The sequence below is a fragment of the Haliotis asinina genome, chromosome 6 (assembly GCF_037392515.1).
Source record: "Haliotis asinina isolate JCU_RB_2024 chromosome 6, JCU_Hal_asi_v2, whole genome shotgun sequence".
Classification (NCBI taxonomy): Eukaryota; Metazoa; Mollusca; class Gastropoda; order Lepetellida; family Haliotidae; genus Haliotis; species Haliotis asinina.
Window position 1 is genome coordinate 21,392,715 of NC_090285.1, and position 24,055 is coordinate 21,416,769.

General features: G+C 38.1%; 2 protein-coding genes across 5 annotated transcripts; one reads left to right on the forward strand and one right to left on the reverse strand.

Annotated features, from left to right (window-relative positions):
- The first annotated feature begins 855 nt into the window (after positions 1–855).
- On the forward strand, positions 856–15,056 carry LOC137286915 (histone-binding protein RBBP4). 4 transcript variants are annotated; one of them, XM_067818947.1, is made up of 15 exons: positions 856–1,042; positions 3,894–4,038; positions 5,798–5,848; positions 6,645–6,739; positions 8,829–9,002; positions 9,845–9,899; positions 10,458–10,518; positions 11,537–11,626; positions 11,796–11,863; positions 12,368–12,494; positions 12,627–12,704; positions 12,967–13,043; positions 13,800–13,857; positions 14,404–14,514; positions 14,712–15,056. In XM_067818947.1, exons 1-15 carry the CDS (start codon positions 1,024–1,026, stop codon positions 14,778–14,780), a joined length of 1,278 nt encoding a protein of 425 aa, XP_067675048.1. In that variant the 5' UTR covers positions 856–1,023; the 3' UTR covers positions 14,781–15,056. The 4 variants fall into 4 exon arrangements, with proteins under 4 accessions (XP_067675048.1, XP_067675046.1, XP_067675047.1 ...); XM_067818945.1 differs by having other exon boundaries at positions 883–1,042; positions 6,630–6,739; XM_067818946.1 differs by having other exon boundaries at positions 887–1,042; positions 3,891–4,038.
- Positions 14,513–23,858, reverse strand: LOC137286917 (uncharacterized). The gene is made up of 9 exons (XM_067818948.1): positions 23,606–23,858; positions 22,517–22,733; positions 21,293–21,340; positions 20,661–20,737; positions 19,307–19,361; positions 18,538–18,718; positions 17,997–18,103; positions 17,453–17,554; positions 14,513–16,952 (listed from the first exon to the last, which is right to left on the reverse strand). The coding sequence occupies exons 2-9, from the start codon at positions 22,724–22,726 to the stop codon at positions 16,935–16,937; spliced, it is 798 nt and encodes a 265-aa protein (XP_067675049.1). The 5' UTR covers positions 22,727–22,733; positions 23,606–23,858; the 3' UTR covers positions 14,513–16,934.
- Between the last annotated feature and the right edge of the window lie 197 nt (positions 23,859–24,055).

Sequence of the window (24,055 nt, forward strand, 5' to 3'; positions counted from 1 at the left end):
TTTACGCCCTTTTAGCAATAGTCCCAAAACAACCGGGCAGTGGACTCCACTTTATTGACTTCACACGTGAATCCATGTGAGGAATCGAACCTAGGTTTTATACGACACGATCGAACGCTGTAATCGCTGTGCCTCATCGTCTCTACCAGAATCTGTGTTCAGTCAAGCTGAAACATCATCGAACATTTCAATCAATTTTGAAATGAGTCATTCAATCACAATGCTCACTGCCTGAAAACGTCATTGATTTATGTGACAGATTCACTGATTCTGGAAACATAATGCCATTTGGCATTAAATACTCTTTATATTGTTCAATTGATAAAAAAGGCACAAATTTGAGGACAACATATGGTAAGAGGGAGCATAAACCACAAAACCCTGAGCATTGCATCCTAGTTTCGGATCGTTACCAAAAGAAGAGGACTGATTTGTGAAATGGACGCTCTTCGAATCAAAGCATATCTGAAGAGCCGATGACTGACTTCAGTCAGGCTGTAAAGTAACTTAATGGTAATCTCACTGCTAATAGAAATGTTTGAAAAATTACTTGATCTGAATTTACATATCTACTGTTCTAGAAGTGAGAGAATTATGTTGGTTTTACACATACACACACACTGTTTGTACAACAGTTATGTTCTAGTTTCTCAGCTATTTTCTGGCAAGGTGGTATGAAACAAACATTATGTTGTCCATACACAGTATACTTGCATGTAGATCTAATGCTGAATTTATACAAATATTGAATATGCTTGTAACGGAATTGAAATATCTGATTTGCACGAATAATTAATGGAGGTATGGTGAAAATCTTAAAATGTTATCTGTTGTCCTACCCGCTTAACAACAGTTGTACGTTCGTCAACCGACAAACGACTTGTATAAGGAAAGCCGCTTATAGTTAGTTGTGAGGTAAACAGCCTATTCCACAAAGACAGAGTCGCACTATTTGGCGCGAGTTGCCTCATGTGTTTCACAGAACATATATTCAACGAACTGTTTATATAGATATTAGTCAAAATGACAGACAAGGATGCAGGTATGTTGATATTTAAACATATTAATCGACTGTAGTACGTGACCTACGATTGCAAAGGTACTTACTTCTCGAAAATGAAAAGCCGGGTGCCTGTTTTGCTTATTTTGTTCTTTCTTTCCTTTCATGGCGGTTTTATATTGTTTATTATTTCGGTTTATGAGGTGGCTTCCTATTTTCAGCAGGTTATTTTCTGCACCTGTGCTTATTTTAACCGAACTTCGCTATCACAACTGTGTTATATTTCGCATGTTTGCGAATTTCCACGAATGCATGTCAGATTCATTTGTGTCTCCTAGAACACCTCGAAAAGGAGGGAAAATGGCACTTGTGAGCATTCAGCAGGTCCTGATGTATCAACAGTGTGTTGGTGGTCAGGGTTGCGTTCAGTTGTGCTAGGTCGAAACTATTTCGTAAGAGATTGCCTTGGTCATATTTACTGCTCCATCTTGTTCATAGAATTTGCTTACAAACAACAAAACCCAAGCGATCAGGTTTTAGCAACCAAACGTCTCAGATATTATGTGAGTACCACGAAAGATGTGTTCTTTTGTTGAAATAAAATAGACAGAAGGGCTAGAGTGCAGTTTACCGGGCGCGCGACCCGGGACTGCTGAGCGCTCGCTAATGAACGCGCTATAGCGCGCTGTAGAGCTACTGAACTGTCTCACTTTACCGCGCTGATGTATCCTTAGGGTTAGGGACCCCCCTTCTAGATCCTTAGGGTTAGGGACCCCACTTCTAGATCCTTAGGGTTAGGGACCCCCGCTTCTAGATCCTTAGGGTTAGGGACCCCCCCCCCCCCCTTCTAGATCCTAAGGGTTAGGGACACCCCCCTTCTAGATCCTTAGGGTTAGGGATCCCCCCTTCTAGATCCTTAGGGTTAGGGACCCCCCTTCTAGATCTTTAGGGTTAGGGACCCCCCCTTCTAGATCCTTAGGGTTAGTGAGTAAAGGTTAGGGTTGGCAAACCTTAGATGCGATTATATCCATATATCCATCCACGAATCGAAAGTCAAACGATAAACGCCATCGTATATCATAGTTTCGCTGGATTGGCTGCACAACATCTTGAAAACAATGCCTAGGTGTGGCTTCTCGCTTTGATGAATGGGTAGGCGGGGCCTAGCTCTGCGCATGCGCAGTAAATGAAAACAAACCATAATAGTTTGTTTTCATTCACTGCGCATGCGCAGAGCTAGTGGGGTAATGACCCGTTAAACGAGCACTAGCTAACTGTGATCGCACCGGTGGTCCCGAGGTAGCGTGTCCGCTAATTAGTCTAATTAGAATCCCACGACCCCTGCTGAGAGCGTTCGAGCCCCGCCAGCACAGCGAAAAAAATCGGAAAAAGCGCGCCCGGTAAAGTGCACTACTCCCGACAGAAGGAAAGTAGTTTTCTTCAGATTGAATCAATTTCTGCAGATCATGATCAGAAATATTTCCGAATAAAATTTCGTTTTGAGCGTTGAACTGGAAAGTGTTCCTGTATGTATGCTTTTCACAGAACACCTATGCTTCATATTGGATAAGGTGCCTTTTGATATCCCAAAGCGAGCTGAATTCGACATTCTGGTGATTTCGATGATTGCGTTGCTAGCGCTATATTGGGGAAGTGCAAAAATAGTTTCATCGGTAGGGGGGATGTTCAGTTCCTTTCGTGAGACGTTTTATGGACAATTGAAATCCAGAGGTGAAGTTATGTAAAAAGCAAATAAACATCGATATTATTTACATACCACTTCAGATGCAAGATCAGTTGTCTGCTGTTGATAGGTTATGTATTGGAAGCCACATGATCAAAACACTCGCTGGCTGTGCGGAGGTAAAAGTAGGACTAATTGTCGAAAACATATACAAAATACCCGGATGTTGCAAGCGGTTACAAATTCGCCGATACGATGTCATCAACACTATTTTTGTAGAAAACACATATGTTTGTGTGAAACAGATGAATATATCTGTATCAATCAAGGTTAGCGAAAACAAAACTTTAAATGATATTTAAGATAAATATTACATTTTTGTCTGACATCATTGAAAACCCCTAACACTGGGATATGTGAATCTAAAACCCTGTCCAAAAAATTGCCATCATAGAATGCAGTGAAAAGTGTCCAGTGTATTGCATTCTTAACATGTTTCTGTGATGGTTCCCCACATTGACAAAGCCAGGTTGTAATTTTTTTATCACATCAAGCTGATTAATCATGTGAAAATACATTCGTGAACAACACCCCTTATTTTTACAGTATTTTGTACTTAATCATCTTCCAAGAAGGATTTAACAGGTGACAGTATGCATTAGTTTTGTGTCCCCTGTTTTTGATGAATGTTTGTTGAATTTTAGGTTTAAAAAGACTGTCGTCTAATTCTTAAGGGTTATAGTTATTCGCTGAGATTCCTGCGTAAAACAAGGCTCTTGGTCATTTTCATGTTAGGGCATCTTCGTTTTAGAAAGCTGTAAGCTAAACATTTTTTTTGTTGGATAGTTGCACATTTTCTGTGGCCTCTTGTGTCCTTTTGTCCAGATTTCAAAAACAGAAGGTGTCAAGAGTGAGTTTAGTTTTACATGGAGCTCAGCAGTATTCCAGTTGTATAGTGGCAGTCAGTAAATAATCGAGTCTAGAGCAGACGATACAGCATTAGCATCGATCTGTGCAATTGGGAACTGATGACATTTTAACCAGGTCTAGCACGCCTGTCCGCCCGATCCCATTAGTCCTTTCTTACAACAAGCAGAGTTGCAAGCATTGGGTCCCTTAGGCCTATTCTACACCAGACCTTTACGGGTTGAAGGTCTGTAGAGTGTTGAGTGTGGAACATGCACTTTACAGTATCATTTGTTTCAGAAGGCTTTGATGATGCAGTGGAGGAACGAGTCATTAATGAAGAGTATAAAATATGGAAGAAAAACACACCATTCTTATACGACCTGGTCATGACACATGCCTTGGAGTGGCCCAGTCTCACAGCACAGTGGCTTCCTGATGTTACCAGGTTTGTGAGATAGGCCTCTGATAATATCCAAACAAACCAGCTAGACTGTAACTAAACGGTAAAACGGTATACTGCGATATTAGTAGAACTACCTTTGGTTCAGTATGTCGTTATGCCCAGGTATTTATGAGACGAGTCTTCCTGCACTTAAAATTAGACAACTGATGCTACAGAATTTATTAGCACACATGGATGCAGAGGTTGCAGAAGGTCAATTTTTAAAAAAAAATTCAAAATTTCATTCTAGTAACAGTTGTTATCACTGTGTCTGCTACTAGCAAGGTTATGGTATCATTTTCAATTGAATTCCTGTAACAATGTGATCATACATCTTTCTCTCTCTCTCTCTGTTTCTCTCTTTAAAATGACATTGTTTTCAATCAAAATACCAAAGATTTATGATTTGTTTTTTCCATGTTCTCAAATAATACAATGTTTGGCTGTTACCAGATTCAGTGCATTATGATCGTATCATACACCGAACAGAACAGAAGGCCTTGTACATCACAATACTTACTGTACTGTGGTTAGACATTTTAGAGTGTACCGTTTCACCCCTTGATTTAACACACATTCTGCTTGACGTAGTTCTTAGAATTTCATTTCCTTTCGAGGAAACTACTCATCAATTGTGTACATACTGACATGTCATGCACACAGTTGGAAAGCAGATATATTTTTTTACATACGTACAGACTCATGCAAAAAGTATTCATCACCTGATGTAATTTTCATGGACTTGCATGTTATTCTTGTGTAGCATAAATAATTTTAATAAAGTGAGTTTAGAATGGATCTTTGTAAAATTTGACTGGCAAATTGGAAATCATTTCTGCTCTGTGCACATAATTTCAGTTCAATTTTCCGACCACTATTTAACTAATGACATCACATATATCAACTTGCGTACGATTCCACGATGCACAATCCTATAGGCGGCCATGTTAAAGGAGTTCAAGGCACTGAACACATGTTGATTAAATTGTCGCCAAGCGACAGAAAATTAAACAGTAATTATGTGATTGTGGGTAAGATGATTCCCCACAAATCTGCAAAATTTGATTTTGATCTTACTTGAATTTTATTTATGCTACACTAAATTAACATGTAAGTATATGGAAATTACGTTAAGCGTCCGAATATTGTTTGCATGGGTCTGTATACAGAAGTCATGATATTCAAATCCATCATGGAAGATATATGTTTCAGTATTGAATTTTTTTATTTTTTTTTTGTTTTTTTGTTTTGTTTTTTTGTTTTTGGGTTGCATCATGTTAACGATGTTAACCAATCAGAGTGATTGTTTCTTGTTTTTCAGATCATGGTAAAGATGAAGGTTACTGTACTGCACAAGGCTACCTCACTTTATTGCATGTGCATAACTTGTTCATGGTTGCCATGTTACTTGAGCATTTGATCTTTCTTAAATAAGTTTTGTTATTAAACATTTTGAGTTGTTAGGTTGAGGTACCATCCGTGCTTAAATGTTCTGAAATTTTCTCTTTCTTGGTTATTTTTGTTTTGGAATGAAAAAAAAGTACAATTAAGATGAATATATCTGTTTTACATTGTCTTTCAGAAGGTGAGTTTACACTTCTTATAAGCAAAAACGTGTTGAAATATGTAAAATCAAGTCTGAAATGTAATTGAATTTCCAACACAGTTCAAGAAAATGACTCCCATTAGGAGGCTCGTGAACAAGACCTGTTAGCAAGTCTGATTTACAGAATTCATATAATAACGTTTATTTTTGTTTCAGACCAGAAGGGAAGGATTATTCACTACACAGATTAATTCTCGGCACACACACGTAAGCGGAATGTTTTTTAGAGCCTAGGAATCTCAATACAATCATGTATAGAGCCTAGGCTGACTCTGAGTTATTCCTCCTGGTCTTAGAAGGTCATGGCTATGGAGGCACATACTGAGCCATCATCTCATGATGGCCTGGTTCCCGACAAGCCCAATATTGATATCAAAGTTAAGAGTATATATGTTTTTTCATGAGCACTCTCACAAATTTAATGTTTGATTTCAACCAAGTTTAGTTAATTGTGATGTTTTTCTAGTTCTCACCATTCAGTTTGTATAATTCCTTTGTGAATAAGGCACCATAGGTTCTTAGATATTTTCCATCTATTTCTGCTTTCATATGTTTATGAATAATTGTTTAGAAGACCAGTAATATTTCTGGAGCCATGTTATTGCTCGAATAATACTAAATACCCCTTTAACCATTATCTTGTTGCTAACAAATGATACTGTTGTTGGCCCTCTGGACTCCCATGAAAGACAAGTGGGGTTCCCGAAGGCCATGTTTTGGTCAGCGCAGCAAACACATACTTCTGTCATTGACATTTTAGTTCTTTACAAGATGCCCTAAAGTTTACAAGATGCTGTTCAGAATCTGATTTAGACAGTCAACAGTGAAGTTTGCATACTATCCAAAACTTTCAGTTTTCTTACAACTAGTTTAACAGTAATCTCAGATGTGATGTTGAAATGAATGCCCTGACCATCTTTGTAGCAGGAGGTGTCTATGCAGCATGCACTTGTCTACTGACAAGTGAAGTTTTCACCAAATTTTCAAGGCCTGCTATTTTCAGTTCAGATGAACAGAACCACTTGCTGATAGCCAGCGTACAGCTCCCTAATGACAACGCACAGTTTGATGCGTCACATTATGACAGTGAAAAAGGAGGTGAGTGTGGGTCCACAACGTCACTGCCAGCTCTATGTTTAAGGAGCTGTTGCAGGGGCAAATGATTGGGAACACCTTTTGAACCAAGGTGCGGAACTGTTTGAGAAAAGTCATTCAATTTGCTCTGATACATATTCAACAGCCATGGCATTCCACTTCCTGTTGATATGTCTTTTGAAACACAGCAGTGTGTTATTCCTTGATGCAAGAATGGAATGATTCTTCATCAGATCATTGGGATTCTCAAACCTTGCACAGTCTTTTTAACACATTGCCCTGATTTATTCATCCTGTTGCCCTACTCTACGCAAACAAATTCTGTGGCTTTTGTAAGGCCAATATTAGGCAGAGATATCAACTATTGATTGTTTGATGGAATCCTGACAGAATTTTCCAATTTCGGATAGCACAAGCCAGTGACATGTACTAAATGTTTTTCATTTCTCAAAAATTATGAGTTAATATTTTGCATCTGTGCAGTCAAGTTTGAATTAACTAATTGAGAAATTTTTCTGTGTCAAGTGGCATAAGATACCTGGTGATTGTATTTGGACCGGTTGGTTGACAAATATTCAGTCGTTCAGTTTGGTATCCAAATACAGTAGGGTGGTGGGGTGGGCTACTGGTTAAAGCGTTTGAACGCCATGCCAAATGCCCGGAGTCGATTCCCCACATGGGTACAATCTGTGAAGACAATGTCTTTGTCCCACGCCATGAAATTGCTGGAATAATGCTAAGTGTAAAACCAAACCCAGTCACTTGCTACCTCCAAATACAGTTTTTTTGTCCTCTTCATATTTAAATCCAGCTTCTTGCATGATATAAGCATTCAGGTTCTGTCAAACTGAATAAGTATTGTTATCCCCCACCGGCCTCGTCTGTCTGTTCGTCTGTCCATCTGTCCGTAATCATTTTGTTTCTGGAGCATATCTCAAAAACCGTTCAATATTTTTAAACCAAAATTGATAGATATAATAATAATCTTAACCTATGGTTGTGCCTTTTGCTATTTACAGATTTTTGGCAATTTTACGTTTTTGGTTTTTCCATGTTGTTAGTCTAATGGTGGGGTGGGCTTTGTGTCCGGAGCACAGCTCAAAAACTGTTCAATATTTTTCTGTTAGATATATCAATCAGAACCTGAAGTGGTGCCTTTTCCTATGTACAGGTTTTTGTGATTTTTTTTTTTCTAAGTTTCCATGGAAACGTTTTGGACTTAGTCTAAAAATGGAGGGATGGGCTTCGTTTTCTGGGCTTCGTTGTCTCAAAAAACTCAAAAACTTCTTTCTTTCAGTAAAGCATTGTAGATATATGTGGCAGACCCCAAAGTGGTGCCTTTTCCTATGTACAGGTTTTCGGCTTTATTTTTTTCTTGGTTTCCATGGAAACGTTTTGGACTTGGTCTCAAATTGGAGGGGATGTGCTTCGTTTCTGGAGCAGAACTCAAAATTGTTCAATATTTTTCTGCAAGACTTGGTAGATATGTCAGTCAGAACCTTAGGTGGTGCCTTTGCTATTTACAGTTTTTTTGTGATTTATTATTTTTTCGGTTTCCATGGAAATATTTCGGACTTAGTCTAAAAATGGAGATGGGCTTCGTTGTCTGCGAACTCAAAAACTTCTAAATGTCTTTCAGTAAAACCATTTAGATATATGTGGCGTACCCCAAAAAGGTGCCTTTTCCTATGTACAGGTTTCTGTGCTTTATTTTTTTCTTGGTTTCCATGGAAACATTTTGGACTTAGTCTCAAAAGTGAGAGGTGTCTTTTGTTTCCGGAGCAGATCTCAAATCCTTCTTATTATTGGTCAGTAAAATTTGGTAGATATGTGTGGCAGACCCCAAAGTGGTGCCTTTTATTATTTACCCATTTATGTGATTTATCAGTTTCCCAGTTTCCACAGAAAGGATTCTGACTTAATCTCAAAATGGATTTATATTTTTCATGATTTCCATGGAAATGATTCAAACTTAGTCTAAAAAAATATCAAGTAACCTTCAGATGATTTGTCCTTTCAAATATATGGGGGCCAGGGGGCTAGTCATCTTCTGATGACTCTTGTTGTATATGTGATATTTCCTGCGTTTCAGAGTTTGGAGGATTTGGCTCTGTAAGTGGCAAAATAGAAATCGAGATCAAGATCAACCATGAAGGTGAAGTAAACAGAGCTCGGTTTATGCCCCAGAACCCAACAATTATTGCAACAAAGACACCCTCCAGTGACGTCCTGGTCTTCGACTACACAAAACATCCATCAAAACCAGGTAGCGTTGGACTAGAAATTAATTATCAACTGCTCTCAGTAACTGTAATACCTATAAAGTCATGTCATCTTGTAAAATGTTCTGGAAAGTAACTAGCAAATGCAAGTGAAGTCAGTTTGTTTATTGAAATTGAAGGTTTAAAGATACGAAGACATTTTGTTACTAAAAAGATAAGTCTTAATGAAGTCAAGAATAAAACATTGCATTCACTCACAGCAAAAGAATGTATACACCAATGTTTGATGGTGAAATATGAGACCAAAATGAAAATATGTGTTTTGGCTATATGTTGTGCTGTATTTGAACTACTGATTTCGGTTTTGTAATGTTTTTGAAAAAATGTGTTGTTTCTCAGTCAAATCCAGTATTCAGTAACATGCTTTCATTTGTCTATTGGTAAATTTCCTAGGAATATAGCATTACATAGAAGATATTATATGAGTGCCCATGTTGTGTCATGCTTACAACACGCGTTCCTAAATGTAGGTATTTCCTGAGCGAGAGTGAGAGATATACCAATATTTATGATGTCATAGACATAGTATGATATGGACCGAAATATATTCTATTTATTACCGATGTCATCAAATTGAGGAAAATAAGCCCAATCCTATTTTCAAACATAGGCAGACTTCCCGCCGTTGCCGCATGTAGAGCGTATGAAAAATATGAACCCTGATACTTAAGCCGTCGAAGGTAATGAAACATAGTATACAGTGCCTCACTCTGCTGCCACTTGACACATTCATGGTGTCATCATTTAGATGTATATATCATGATGTGATTTTGTCAGTAGGATTGAAAGCAAATGCAGTTGGTAAGATGAGATTTCTCGGTTACAGATCCAAGTGGTGAATGCAGCCCTGAGCTCAGATTAAAGGGGCATCAAAAGGAAGGGTGAGACTTGTCAGACCCTACGTGGTCAATTTGTTAATGGCAATGTCACATGTTCAAGTTTAGTCTTTCAGGATTTGTATTATGGTATAGTTTTTATGAGCAAACAGTGATGCATCTGAAGGATGTGAGATCATGATGTACACAGATGCTGTCATTCTTTTCTGTTTGTATGTAGATTCAGTTTTCTTTTGGTGTAAGCTTTGGCAAATATACTTTTGACATTTTAAACCTAAATATGATAAAATAATATTTGACCAAAATATTTTTTACACACATTAACTGGGGTGTAGAAAACTGATGTTGAATGTTATTCTTATGTTCTGAATATCTGTTTAATTGAGAATAATTGAGTGAAAATACATGTTACCACCACAGGGTGGTGAAGTAGTCTGGTGGTTGAGGCGTTCGTTTGTCATCCAGAAGACTCCGGTTTTATTCCTTTGCTGATGCCTATGTACAGAAGTTGCATCTTTGCATGATCCACGTGGTGCAAATCTAGATGCAACACTGTACACATTTGTGACTATCAGCTAAACTCGTGTGTTGCTATTTTTTCAGATATGGACTCTCCTGGAACCCAAATCTCAATGGTCACTTGCTTAGTGCTTCTGATGATCATGTGAGTCTACAAACAAAACAAAATTATTAACTATTCAGTCCCTCCTGAATTCTGCAGTTGCAGAAAAAGTCAAGGAATTAACCTCTCCTTACAGAAAAATGTCTGGTCCGCGGAAAATGCATTGTCACGCAGAATCCATGCAGAATTGGCAATTTTTCTGCCGCGGAATTTGCTTATTTAAAAAAATATGAGTGAAAACTGACTGTCAGTCGAAACGAAAAGTAGAGTTAATGTCAAAAGTAGGATCAGTTACACATAAAACGAACTGACATATTTATCATGACATTTTCAAAATAATCATGATTAAAGATACTTTGTTAATAAAGCAAGTTTTAGGCATCTTTCCGATAATAATATATGAATTTGACACTAAAATTACGTTCTCAAAATTGGTCATTATGAAAATAGAAATTATTTTATGTTTTGTCAAAATATAACATTTTTATGTGCATGAAACCAGAAGGTGTTCGTCTGCATCCAAGTTACGAATAAGAGGAGAGAAATAACTTTCAGCTAGTGTTAAATTCTCAAACACAGAAAAAGGTGTGGGTGCTTTATCATTGAACTTACTCAAGTGATGTGATGTGTACTGTCGACTTAACTTTATATCTGTGTTTGAGCAGAATGTTTTGCAGAGTATTGAAAAATAGGCTAAAATTTGCTACGGAATCCAGGGGGGACTCATTATTTATGAATTTAAATGTGAAAAAAGTTTCATATGAATATCTCAGGTTCTATATTTTCTATCATTGTGCTTTAATCATCCTGAAGGTTAATGTGTTATGATGATTCTTGATTATTAAAGAGAAAAGTAAGTGTTTTCTTTGTAAACAGGCATGATAATTCCTCATTCATCTGACCTTGTTTAAATGAGATTTTGTCGCAGTCTTGCAGAATAGTGCACATTCATTCAGCCTCTAGTTTGTGGGTCAACACCACTGTGATCCTCAAGGAACACTGCCTGTTAAAATGTTACGCAACCTTCAGTGTCGCCATCAAATGTTACGTTTATTTGCAGACAATATGCTTGTGGGACATCAACACAACACCAAAGGATAAAGTCATTGATGCCAACACTATATTCACAGGACACACATCGGTGGTGGAGGTGAGACGGATTATGTGATGAAACATTTCTTACATGTTCCATAGATTTGAAATTATATTCTTGTGTCATCCAAAATGTAGGCAGACTTTAGAAAAAAAATAAGATCTGATTTGTGATAATTTGATACATATGATGTTTGTTTGACTTCCCGTTTGCCTGTTTGTTGCAGGATGTAGCATGGCATCTTCTCCATGAAAGTCTGTTTGGGTCTGTGGCTGATGATCAGAAGCTGATGATGTAAGTGGTGTAGTCTTCTCTGTCTGTGCTGTTACAGTTGATGAAGTTGCTTGATTATTGGTACTATGCGATAACATCATTCATCCACCTCATGAAGGGATGACAATCACACAGCTAAGAGATGTGCAACTTTTTCCAGTCAAGCAGTGTACAGGTAGCCTGAAATTTGAATGTTTTCCTCTAAAAAGGCACCAAAGTTCATTTCAGCCTTGAAATGGCCTTATGTGTCAGTGATTGGCCATGAAAAGGACGGAAAATAAGCAGTGTCAAGTTATGATTTTACATGCTAATGCATAAAAACACCTTGCAATGACTGTGTTAGTTTCAGATCAAATAGCAAAACTTTCCATATTCGCCGATGTAGCAGAGAGTGATTTCTCTCAATCCCACATTCAACGAACCTCATGTTTATCAACCAAAATTGTTGAAGGGTATTTTGAAACGCCTTAAATAACGTAAACAAATTGTGCTTGTGAGATCATAATGATGATGTCCGTGTTTCAGCTGGGACACACGTTCAAACAACACAAGCAAGCCCAGTCACACCGTCGATGCCCACACAGCTGAAGTTAACTGCCTCTCCTTCAACCCTTACAGTGAATTCATTCTTGCCACAGGGTCCGCTGACAAGGTATGAAGCCATAGTATGAATACTCCATATCATGTTCATTGTTGTTTTGGTTTGCTGAAAACATGTCAGTTAGTCATCATCAGTTTGCCAGTGTCATTTCTGAATAACTATAACAAACTTTCTTGTTTTCAGACTGTTGCATTGTGGGACTTGAGGAATCTAAAATTGAAGTTGCATTCATTTGAGTCGCACAAAGACGAGATTTTCCAGGTAATATTAGATGCTGTGAGACTTGAAAAACAAAAGTTGAAATGATTTGCAGCAGTTATTGATTAAAGACAGACTAGAAACACAGTAAGTGTCAGCTGTTCAGTGTTAAGTTTGTGACTAATCCTTCGCTACTACAGAAGTGCATTATAAGTATGCAAATGTGAAAAAAAGTGAGATTTGATGGCATTTACTTATTTCATTTGTAGTGCAGGACATATATTTTGTCTAGAATTTACTGATTTTGTGCACTGTCTTGATCCAGGTTCAGTGGTCCCCTCATAATGAGACGATTCTCGCATCAAGCGGTACTGACAGGCGGCTGCATGTATGGGATCTGAGGTAGATAGAGAACCCCTACTTTAGCCACTTTCACGCTGAATTCCTTGTAGAAGGATCTAGTATGCGAAGGGAACACGTAGACATGATAGTTAGTGGTGTTCGAATCGTATCATCTGTGATAGATCAGTGATAGCCAGTGACAAGGCTCGTAATAGTGTTATATCATATGGTATCGTAACTTCATGATTGTTCATCGTTTTGATAATCAAATGATCGATAATGAAAATTCAATCAATTCCCAACACTGATGATATATCATTGTACATTATAATGTATTGTAATGTTGCTCTTAAGGCATGCAAACACATGACGGGTGCATGTCATCAGGTTTGGGGTTTGTTAATTTTGCAAGTGGATTGTCCATCATTAAGAAAGGTTGCAAACTTGACAAGTCACAGTTTGAAATTGGTTAAGTATGAAACTGATATTTTGTCATATAGTTGCACTTAAATACAAAGAGCACACCCAAGACGTAATTCTAAGGGCCCTGTGAAAAAGTGAAAAATCAGACTATCTATCCAAGCTGTGTCAAGGGGATAGAACCTTGGGTCTTTAGGGACACAGCTTTGAACAGAATGTCTGGCCAAGAGATGGAGCTGGACGTCATCGTATTTAATGAATGGCTTGAGAGGAGTAGGATATAATGTCTTAAAGACTGTGACATTAAGCTGTGTTATTAGAAAAGGAGTTGTCATATGGGATTGATGTCAGCACTTGTCAGTCGGTTTGATGTGACACTGCATCTCCTGTTTACAGTAAGATCGGCGAGGAGCAGTCAGCTGAGGATGCCGAAGATGGCCCACCTGAGTTGCTGGTAAGTTGTTGGCTCTACCAGTTTTGATTCACATGGTTGTGTGTAAAACTGCCAGTGCTATGCTGTGATAAATGACTTGATTGGAAAGTATTACACCAAAATGATGATAGAGTTGTGTGTGAGTGAACATAACAGGCTTGGACATTTGTATTGCAAGAGGCCAACTTAACTGAATTATAATACCAGAGAATGAATGGGAAGGCAAGGCATTGTTTACCATCTTGAAGATATAACTGAGGCGTATTCAATAGTTTCTGAGCTATTAAATTTATTAAATTCTGAATTCTGATACCCTGCAATTGTGGCTATAAATGCTTGTCAAACTGCGCTTGCCATAAAAATGTCGAAGTAGTGTAAATGTCTTCATTGCCCCCAAAAGTATACATGTACATCATATTTAGATCAGGTGAGGAATATCTCTAATATGTGTTCATTCAAGGCACCAAAAGAAACAGGATATCATTTTGACTGTATGGAATAACACAATAGCATCATGGTATGAAATATAGGAATTTGGTTCTCATTAAATATGCTCTTTCGGCACAGTTCATACATGGAGGCCATACAGCAAAGATCTCTGATTTCTCATGGAACCCCAATGAACCCTGGGTTATCTGCTCTGTATCAGAAGACAACATCATGCAAGTCTGGCAGATGGTGAGTCTCGTTGATTTTTATTCCAGTATTTTCTGAAGTTATATGTTTTTATATTATTTGGAACTTTTAACATTTGACAAAACTTCATAAAGTTTGCCAGATTAATAGTTATAGTTATGTCAAAACCCCTGTCTTGGATGCTTTAGATGGTAAAGAAAATATAAACCAAGTAAGTCTTATTTGTGTTCGTTGTCTAGGCGGAAAACATCTACAATGACGAGGAACCTGACACACCTGCTGGGGAGTTGGAACAGGCCGCTCAGTAGAAGGGAAGAAAATGTCGCAAGGACAATTCATGTATCATTGACATTGTGAACCCATGTTGGCGTGTGTAACAATTGTTGCCAACAGTATGGAGAACTGTCTAACTTTATCACCAGTGGGCACAGGTAGTAGCCTCTGGCGGCCATGATCCTGTGGATTATTTATGAGGAGATAGAATATTTTGTACCGAATTCATTGTGATGCCGCAGAGTCTAGCTCGTGTTTCAAGGTCAGGATGCTGTGGTAGTCTTCATCAGAAATAAACACGCTTCATCCAACAATGCGTTAGGGTTTCTTTATGAACATATAAGATTAGTTTTCAGGGTTCATTGAATAACATCGATGAAATGCTTGTACGTAATGATACTGAAAAGCAGACCAATTTATGGATTACCAGACAATCCAGAGTGGTGGAAGCAGTCAACGGCAGCTTAATTTGGTGAACAAATACAACAAAAAGACGTTTTCACAGTGCTCTGTTCCCATTTGGTTTGTCCACCATGAGAATCATGTCTTTGAAAGAGATGCCATGTTTGTTTTTTAGTTCCGTATCTAACGGTTACTGAGAAAATCTCCCAATGGGGATAGCATGTACTGAGTCAGGAAACACATGACAAACTCGTTTTCCCTTTTTTCAAACTCCATCAGGTATTCCTGTCTTGAAAACACTTACCAAATTTCATATCCTTATCTATAATGGTTTCTGGGAAAATCTGTCCCCATCATCCAGATGGATGGAGCGCAAACTAATATCCCCAGTTCAAGTGATCAGATTGTCTTGGAAGTGTGAGCAATGTCACAGATGACTTCTGATACTTTGACAGCAACATTGTTCATTGGATGTTTATCATGTATCAAACTGGCAGGAGTATATTGAATACGCCACAATATCACATGGAACAACTGCATTTGCATATATAGAAGTAACCCAGTTGATACCATTATTATTATACAGGTGATTGAGAATAGATTTTTCACAAAACACAAAAGATGTCATGAGTTAATGTCAACGTTTGACACAAATGTACATAACAAATTATGAAATCAAAACAGTGTAATGTGTACAACATACATGTATTCACATTTAGTTTCCTAAACATTCTTGATAGTTTAACAGAGTCAGTGGACAGGAGCACAGAGTTATATTGAAGAATATGTTCATTTCAAGATGTACAAATCATAAATGATAGCTTGAGTTGGACAGTGTCAGTGGTATCAATTAGAATATATGAGAAAAAAGTTGTTCTACAGTCTATAACTTAGAGTATGTACATAAATGTTATATTCACAATACTACCTGCTACTTGATGTAGACAATTACATTCATGCCACAACATATAATATTATATCTTATTATCCAAAGAATTACTTTCAAATCAAACAATATTGCAGTTAGGCAGTCCTTAAATTTTCCAGTGTTTCTCATCCATCATCTTCATTCCCACTTAAAAGAATTATAAGATCTCAGGTTCTGTTGCAAATGAATTTTGTGTCCTTATGTGTTAAAAAAGGAAAAGAGACATTCTTACCCTTTCACTCGCAGTTAAACGTCATCTTAACATTGATACAAAAAAAGACTCTGAAGCAAAGTGACTTAACATCATGAATTACTTTACAGACCATTTTCAAGTGATCTATGAATTTTTAATTTTTATATACACATAATTAGTAACTTGATCAGTTTCCATTGAGAAACATTAAAAAACATGAATGCCCTTTTATCACAGCATGTCAGCTTTGCATGGTACAAAAGGAGGAAATACGGCAGGCCTCAATGTCTTTCCTGTTTTGGAAAACAATTGCACAAAATTGTCCTGCACTTCGAAATGTGGGTGGAGGGGGTCACCCTAGTGTTCAGTTCCTGTAGAACCTTGCCTGTTGTTTTGAAGGCACGATAACACAATAAAAAGAGCAAAATGGCTGAATAAAATAAAGTGGTTAAGTGAAGATGCACTCAGACTGACATCGTTATAACTGACCACTTGAAAGTCATTCTTAAGTTCAGTTTTCACTTTGTCATTTTCTATGTTTCAAAACATACAATCTATGATGATTTGGTTGAAGTCCTCTAAGGCTGACCAGAAATCGTTTGACTGACCAGAAGCTGTGTGACATGCCTTTGAGCGGAGACTTGCATGTCAGATCAGCCCTTAGTCTTATCGAAAGTGAGAAGGCTGAAAAATATAACAATGTGAATATAAGATAACAATACGATGATTTAGATTCTGCAACGGTTAAGCGTATTGTCTTTGTTTTTACAATCCTACACCCAGTATAATGGCTGCATGATGGTGGCTGACAAAATCCTACACATATTTCACTAAAGCCATGTCAAACAGCGATTGCACGCTGATCAAACTGAAAAAGATCTTTCACACTCATTTACCCACAAACCTTTTCAGAAATGGTTATACAAGAAATCTGCCCATTTCAACATTGTACAATCCTTCTCTCTACCTATGAAAATCCAGGTTAGAATTTTTCCTCTAACTCAGGCTTGTCAGAGGCAATTAATGTGATCGGCTGGTCATGCTCGCTGACTGGGTTGACATGTCATCATATCCCACTTGCTTTGATTGATGTTCATGTTGCTGATCACTGGATTGTCTGATCAAGGCAAACAATCCCTCCCTCACTATGTACACTAGTACTATGTACTATGAAGGCAACTTACTTCTGCCATCATAAGGTGATGATTGCCGATGTCGTAAAGTTCCTCGGGTGAAATGAGGGGTGAATTCAGTCCTAACTCAAATGTCTCATACGCCTGCAGCATCTGAAGAGAACATGGTAACATTCTCAGTACTCGTCAACTTCTTAATACAAGGATGGTTTCATGCTTTTAGCTTTAATCCAGCAAATACTTAATACAAATGTTTGAGAACCATCAGTTTCAGTTACTGAAGTGTTGATATTGTCGTGTAGTGACAGTTTCAAACCAGACTGGTGTCTGTACGTACCTAAAATGCACATGCTGTCAGACACTATGATGTCTGTACGTACCTGAAATGCACATGCTGACACAGACACCGTGCAGTCTGTGCACAGGGCTGTAGTTAACTGTTATTAATAATGGGGGCACCATCAATCAATACTGTGATTAATAAAATCAATATAATAAAATGATTAGAGGGGGCAGCCTAGAGAGGGCAACCTACTGCCCTGGTACATACCTGAAATGCACAGGCTGACTAGGACACCGTAATTTCTATATGTACCTGGAAAGCACAGTCTGACTCCGGCATTCTCCCCACTGCTGTCCCTAGTCCTGGCATTATCACTGTGCTAATCTTTTCTTTACTTGCATCTTCATTGTGCTTCTGGACTGATGACATAGGAGAAAGGTCATATCTTACAATCCAAACAATCAAGATACTTCATTTACTATCCAGATTGTGTAGCTTGGATATGTTACAATATATTCATTTTAAACTAATCAAGACTTGTATGCACATTAACTGTTGACAAATCAGGATCACATGATGACTGAAAGTTTCACAGGAATGTGTATTTTAAATTTTTTTTAAAAAGTATAAAAATTGTATTAATTTATCTGAGCTTAGCAGCAGACCTGCAGTATGAAAATGACATAATATGGATCAGAGGAATAATGTAACACATGCTCTGCCCTATGTACTGTCCAATCATGAAAGTCATCTGCTTGTACCCTTACTGTTAAAACTTTTATGGAAACCTCTTAAACAAAATATTTACTACTAATCACACTGAATCATGTAAAAGTATAACTGTCGAATATACCTGCCAGTATAACTGCCCTGAAGGCAAGGTATGCATTCACTGTGCCCTTCACATTCATTGGGACTCTCATTGTTGGAGCTGATATCAGCCATTTGATTGGTTTGCCTTCGTTTGTCATTGACCAATCCATGGAGTCCTCTTTAGCCCCACCTTCAAATGTTGGCATGATGATTGCATCACCCTGGCCAGAACATGGAAAGAAGAATGTATTCATCAGAATGTTGGTTGTATCACACTGGGGATGCAACAAATGGGCTTAAGTGTATGTTGTACCTTTGAAGTGTGCTAAATAGTTTCCATATTTCCCTAGCCATGATTCAAAGGTGTATTGTAACTTAATAAGTTGGAATTTGTAATATACTCTAAAAATGCGAAAGGTTTCCATCCATAACCCCCGTTTTATTTTATCACTCTATACTTAAGAACAATGTTATATTTATCAAAACTCCTTAACACTTACTATGATCCTAACCCAAACCCTACGACCCAAATCCTAACTCTAAAACCTCAAAATTATCCTAACAGATATATATTACATCTTATGCGGGGGTTGCGGTCGGAACTCTTACCAAAAAATGTCCCTATAAAACTTTTCTTGCCAGTCACTTACTGGCTCGACTGGATTTTTACTAGCCAGTGGCTATTTCGCACACTGATGTTGAAAGTCTATCCAAGGTCTTCAGTGAACATGTTAACCACTAGACTAAACTCCCTCGCAACCTGAAGACTAATATCATACTCTTCAACCAAATGTTAATGAGTCACATACCACTAAAAGTTCACCATGGTTTTCAGCACGGATGATATTTTGAAGCCTTTCTTGCCTGTGAAAAAAGACAAAAGATGATAAATTCTGGCTACACCCAAAGCGACCTTGCATCAGGCCCCCCTAAGTAATTGAAGGAATTACAGCTGCAAGTGTTTCGCGAGTGGGCTGCACTTGTTTATATTTGAGATGCAATTCCATCAAATTTGCAGTCATTCTTTCAATGACTTAGTGGGGCAATGTCGCATAATACATGCATAATCTTGCAACACAATGCTATCACCCAACTCATCTAAGGCACGATTATTGACATTACTGACAAATTTATGGATAACAACTTCTTTTATTTAATGAGTATGACATTTCAGTATGGTACAAGAACCTGTACTGAAAGTTGTCCTCAGAAAATGACATTTGTCATCCATAAGTCTGACAGTATTGTACTTCCCACCTTTCAAAATGACAGTGTAAGCAGTTGATAACTGATAGCCATGCATCCCATGCGTAGATGACTGCAGAGAATAGCAAAAAACACTAAAAAACATCCAGTGAATAGAGTGAGTTTGGTTTTATGCTGGTTTTAACAATATTCAGACAATTCCAGCAATATCGTGGATGGACGCCTGAAACGGGCTTCACACATTGAGCCCTTGTGGGAATCAAACCTGGGTCTTCCGTGCAATGAGCAAACGCTTTAACCACTATGCTACCCCACCTCCCCTTTTAAAATGTAACTGTGGCCCTTTGTATATAGTGTATATAACATTTATGATCAAAGCTTGTCATTCATAATCAGTGACTGAGTAACCACGGTTTTACACCTCTTTCAGGATTAATACTAATTTTTTATTTGGTTTTACACTGGTTTCAGAAATATTCCAGCAATATCGCGTTTGGGGGATACCAGAAATGGGCTTCACATTTAGTACCCATGACGGGTGGATGCTGTAACCGTTTGGCTACCCAACCACCCCTCTGGTGAACTGACAGTAACTGAGTGGACACTATAGTGGAGTGAGCAGTGAAACTGTAAGGAGTTTAGTTATACGGTGCACTCAGCAATATTCCAGCTATTTGGCGGTGGTCTGTAAATAATCGAGTCTGCACCAGACAATCCAGTGATCAACAATATGAGCATCGATCTGCACAATTGGGAATTGATACCATGTGTCAACCAAGTCAGCGAGCCTCACCACCCGATACCATTAGTCGCTTCTTACAACAAGCATAGTCGCCTTTTTGGCAAGCATGGGTTGCTGAAGGCCTATTCTGCCGTGGGACATTCATGGGTTATGAACCACTGGATCATCAATGAGTCACCTAATAACGTAGTCATGCGACACCAAAAAGACCTCACATCTGCCAGCCGAAGTGCAAGCTGTAGGCCATATCGATCCCACCATCCATGAAGCCGAAACTGTTTGCAGGGGAAACCTGAAAGTACAGGTACATCTATTGTGAAGTGTGAGACCTTGTCAATTGTGCAGTTGAAATGATAAATACATCTATATCTGCTAACATCCCATGTTGCAGTTGACAGAGTTCAGTCAATGCCAGCAACTCTCTGGGAAAAATAACTCAATTCACAAAACATAGATAATGTTCAAGACTGATTACATGATCATACTGGCGCACATGGACATCTCTGTAATGAAGAATGTATATGTTACACATCAAAAGGGGTAGGTGAGTGTGGTTTTGAGTCACTTTAAGCAATATTCCAGCAATATCAGAGCACGGGTCTCCAGAAATGGACTTCACACATTGTGCCCAATCAAACCTGGGACCCAGCCATGCTGAATGAACACTTTAACCACCAGACTACTTCACCGCCCCTCAAAAGCTGGTTTGGCTTGATAGATATTATACTAACTGCCCTCTGTTGAATTTGAGGAGAGGGTTTCATTTGCGGACAATGTTCCTATAGTCTTCTATTTGTATTCAAGACCAGTGAACACTATCAGAGTCCTGACATAATGTTAGTCTTACCAGAGCATCAGCTGAAGGAGCATCTTTGAATATGTCACCATGAGATATCTGAAACAATATATGTTTACATGCAGAAACTCACTTCTGTGAATGAATACTAGTTACATAGCTCTGTTTGTTGTTAAAATCACACTCAGCATTATTCTAGCTACATGTTGGTGGTCTGTGCATAATCAATTCTGGACCAAACAATTCTGTGATTGACATCATGAAAATCAATCAATGTCATTAGGATACAGTGACAGCCTGACCACCCAGTCCTGTTAGCTGCCTCTTACAACAAGCAAGGGTTGCACAAGATCAATTCTAACCTAGATCTTAGGATTTATTCACAGTACCAAAACAGTTAATCCAAGTATGAATAAGATAACACACTCTTGCTCTGTTACAAGCAAAAAGTACTCAGATTATACACCGAACCAGCCTGCCACAAGTCAAACTATGCATCCCATTATCCAAAATACAAGTCATTGATCTCACACATGGTGAACCACGGCCTTACTTTATGGGAAACACGCATGCAAAGGACATGCATACACATACACACACAGTCACAGATAAATCTGATATTCCCTGTCTTTCAGTGAGTGAGTGAGTTTTACTCCCTGCTGCTTGTATCAACATTCCAGCAATATGATGGCACGGACAGCAGATATGGGTGTCACGGATGGTGCCCATGTACAGAATTGAACCTGGGTCTTCGGTGTGATGAGCACACCTTTTGACTACTCTGCTACCCCGCTGATCCTGTGTCATTCAGTGAAATGAGACTGCAGGACAGTCAGGAGAAATCGAAAGACAACTATTCGGACTGACTTAATCACCGACGATCGATAAACAGTTCTTTTTTCACAAATTAATTGTAGGAATAATGGTATAATATTGGTACGGTAGTCTCAGATGATTACATGTCACTAGGGGGAGATTGACAATATACATGGTAAGTATGTTATAGGTTGTGCCTTTGGTATGAGGAGGGGACACTTTAAACTCACTGTCCCTAAATAATCATATTTACAAATATGACACATTCAATAAGCTTTGAGTTGCACTATAGAGAGTAATATGTGTAGTACTCACACAGTTTAGTATTGTGTGATTGTTGTTCATATGTGTTCATAGTATGACAAGCAAGGTAGAGCTTCATTAAGTGAGTGAGCGGTGAATGACTAGTTTTACACCTTTTCACCAATATCACAGCAGGACAGGTGCTTCAGTCAGTACCTCTATTCTTGTTTTGTTATCCTCAAACTGTTCCATCCATGCTGAAACCATTTTTATATTTCGGTCTCGGAACTTGTATGTAACTACGTGCTCTTGGCTTGCTGCTACAGATTCTGCAGCCTCTGATCCAACGTTAACTTCTCCTGCATCATCTTCCACTGGAGCAGCATCATGTGTACGCTCTTCATCCTTTACAACCTTGAGGGACATCTTCTGCCTGTAATAATACAACAAAGGCCATTAGGAGTACAATCAGGTGATTGTGGCAGTGATGTATAGTTAGAAGGGAAATGTTCCATTTGTAGTAATACAGCACCAGTCATAAGGAGTACTGTTAAGTGATTGTGACAGCACCACTATGGTATAACATGTCACCTTTAGTGTAGATTAATCCTCACGTCCACAGGACACCAAATATCTGCTTAAAAAACTTCATTCGTAACCGTACACAAAGCATGCCACTCGAAAGAAAAGGCAGTCGATCACTGGAGCAAGAGTGAACTAAGGGACGTAACTCTAAAAGTCTTGACACATGGGTAAAGAGATGCAACTCTGTACATCTTAACTGATATATCACTATATAGTGCTAGTGCACTGGCGTAGACTAGGATCAAAGGACATCTTCTCTTAGAAAGCTAGTATTGACAAAGAGCGATGATGAATATAGACACCCCTACAATTGTTAAACCACAATTATTGAATACAGTTACAGAATATTGGGGTACATGGAATTTATTTATATTCAACCGCAACAAACTTGCAACCTAGAATGTCATACTGGAATGTTACCCAAATATACTGGACAAATAAGTTAGGGATATTGGTATTTTTATGATTGATATTTCATCAATGTGTCAATGAATAAATAGATAATTATTCATAATTTAGAAATTTACATATATCCGTAACTATTTTTGTCCAGTATATATGTTCCAGTGGCTTAAGTACAACGCAGTAGTAGTCGTAGTAGTCGTAGAACTTGAAGTTGTTGCAGTACAAGATTATAATTTGAGATCATATTTCAACGTTAAACGTGTTTTCAGTCAGATGTCTGCAGTGAATAATGAGCAATAAGATGAGCACACTCACTTCTGTTGCTTGTCGTGTTACTATGACGCAGTGCCTCCTATATTATGCCGATATTATCGTGTCGTGTCTTGGAACCCGTGTATTGTCAGTTCCTTGCTCACACTTAAGTTTCTTGAGCTACGATAGTTGCTTCCACATCATACAAATCCATTATTCATCCCTAAAAATAGACCAGTTTCATCACATTTGCAAGCATGTCAAAACGCCTGGAAATCTAAACCTTTCCTGGAGGTGTGTTCTATCTGAGCCCTCTGATTGGTCAGTCATTTATACTATAGTGCGTAAAACGTATTTTTATAATTTAGATTGTCCTGTTAACGACAATTAAAAGTTCTGTCATTCTGTTAAAGAAATAAATGTAAATATAGTACATAACAAGCAAAAGAAATTAAATTTCAATAAAATCTTTGAGTGTACTTTATATTTACTTTTATAAAGATTTAAGGGAGC

Bases quoted from the DNA above. Each gene is read 5' to 3' on its own strand.
- LOC137286915 (XM_067818944.1), top strand. The intron at 5,849-6,629 runs GTAAGCGGAATG...CAAATTTTCAAG, and splicing joins TTAATTCTCGGCACACACAC to GCCTGCTATTTTCAGTTCAG. The intron at 9,003-9,844 runs GTAGCGTTGGAC...TCTCGGTTACAG, and splicing joins AAAACATCCATCAAAACCAG to ATCCAAGTGGTGAATGCAGC.
- LOC137286917 (XM_067818948.1), bottom strand. From the start codon at position 22,726: ATGTCCCTCAAGGTTGTAAAGGATGAAGAGCGTACACATGATGCTGCT. The intron at 21,341-22,516 runs GTACTGACTGAA...ATATTGTTTCAG, and splicing joins ATAACAAAACAAGAATAGAG to ATATCTCATGGTGACATATT. The intron at 18,719-19,306 runs GTATGTGACTCA...TGTTCTGGCCAG, and splicing joins ACCATGGTGAACTTTTAGTG to GGTGATGCAATCATCATGCC.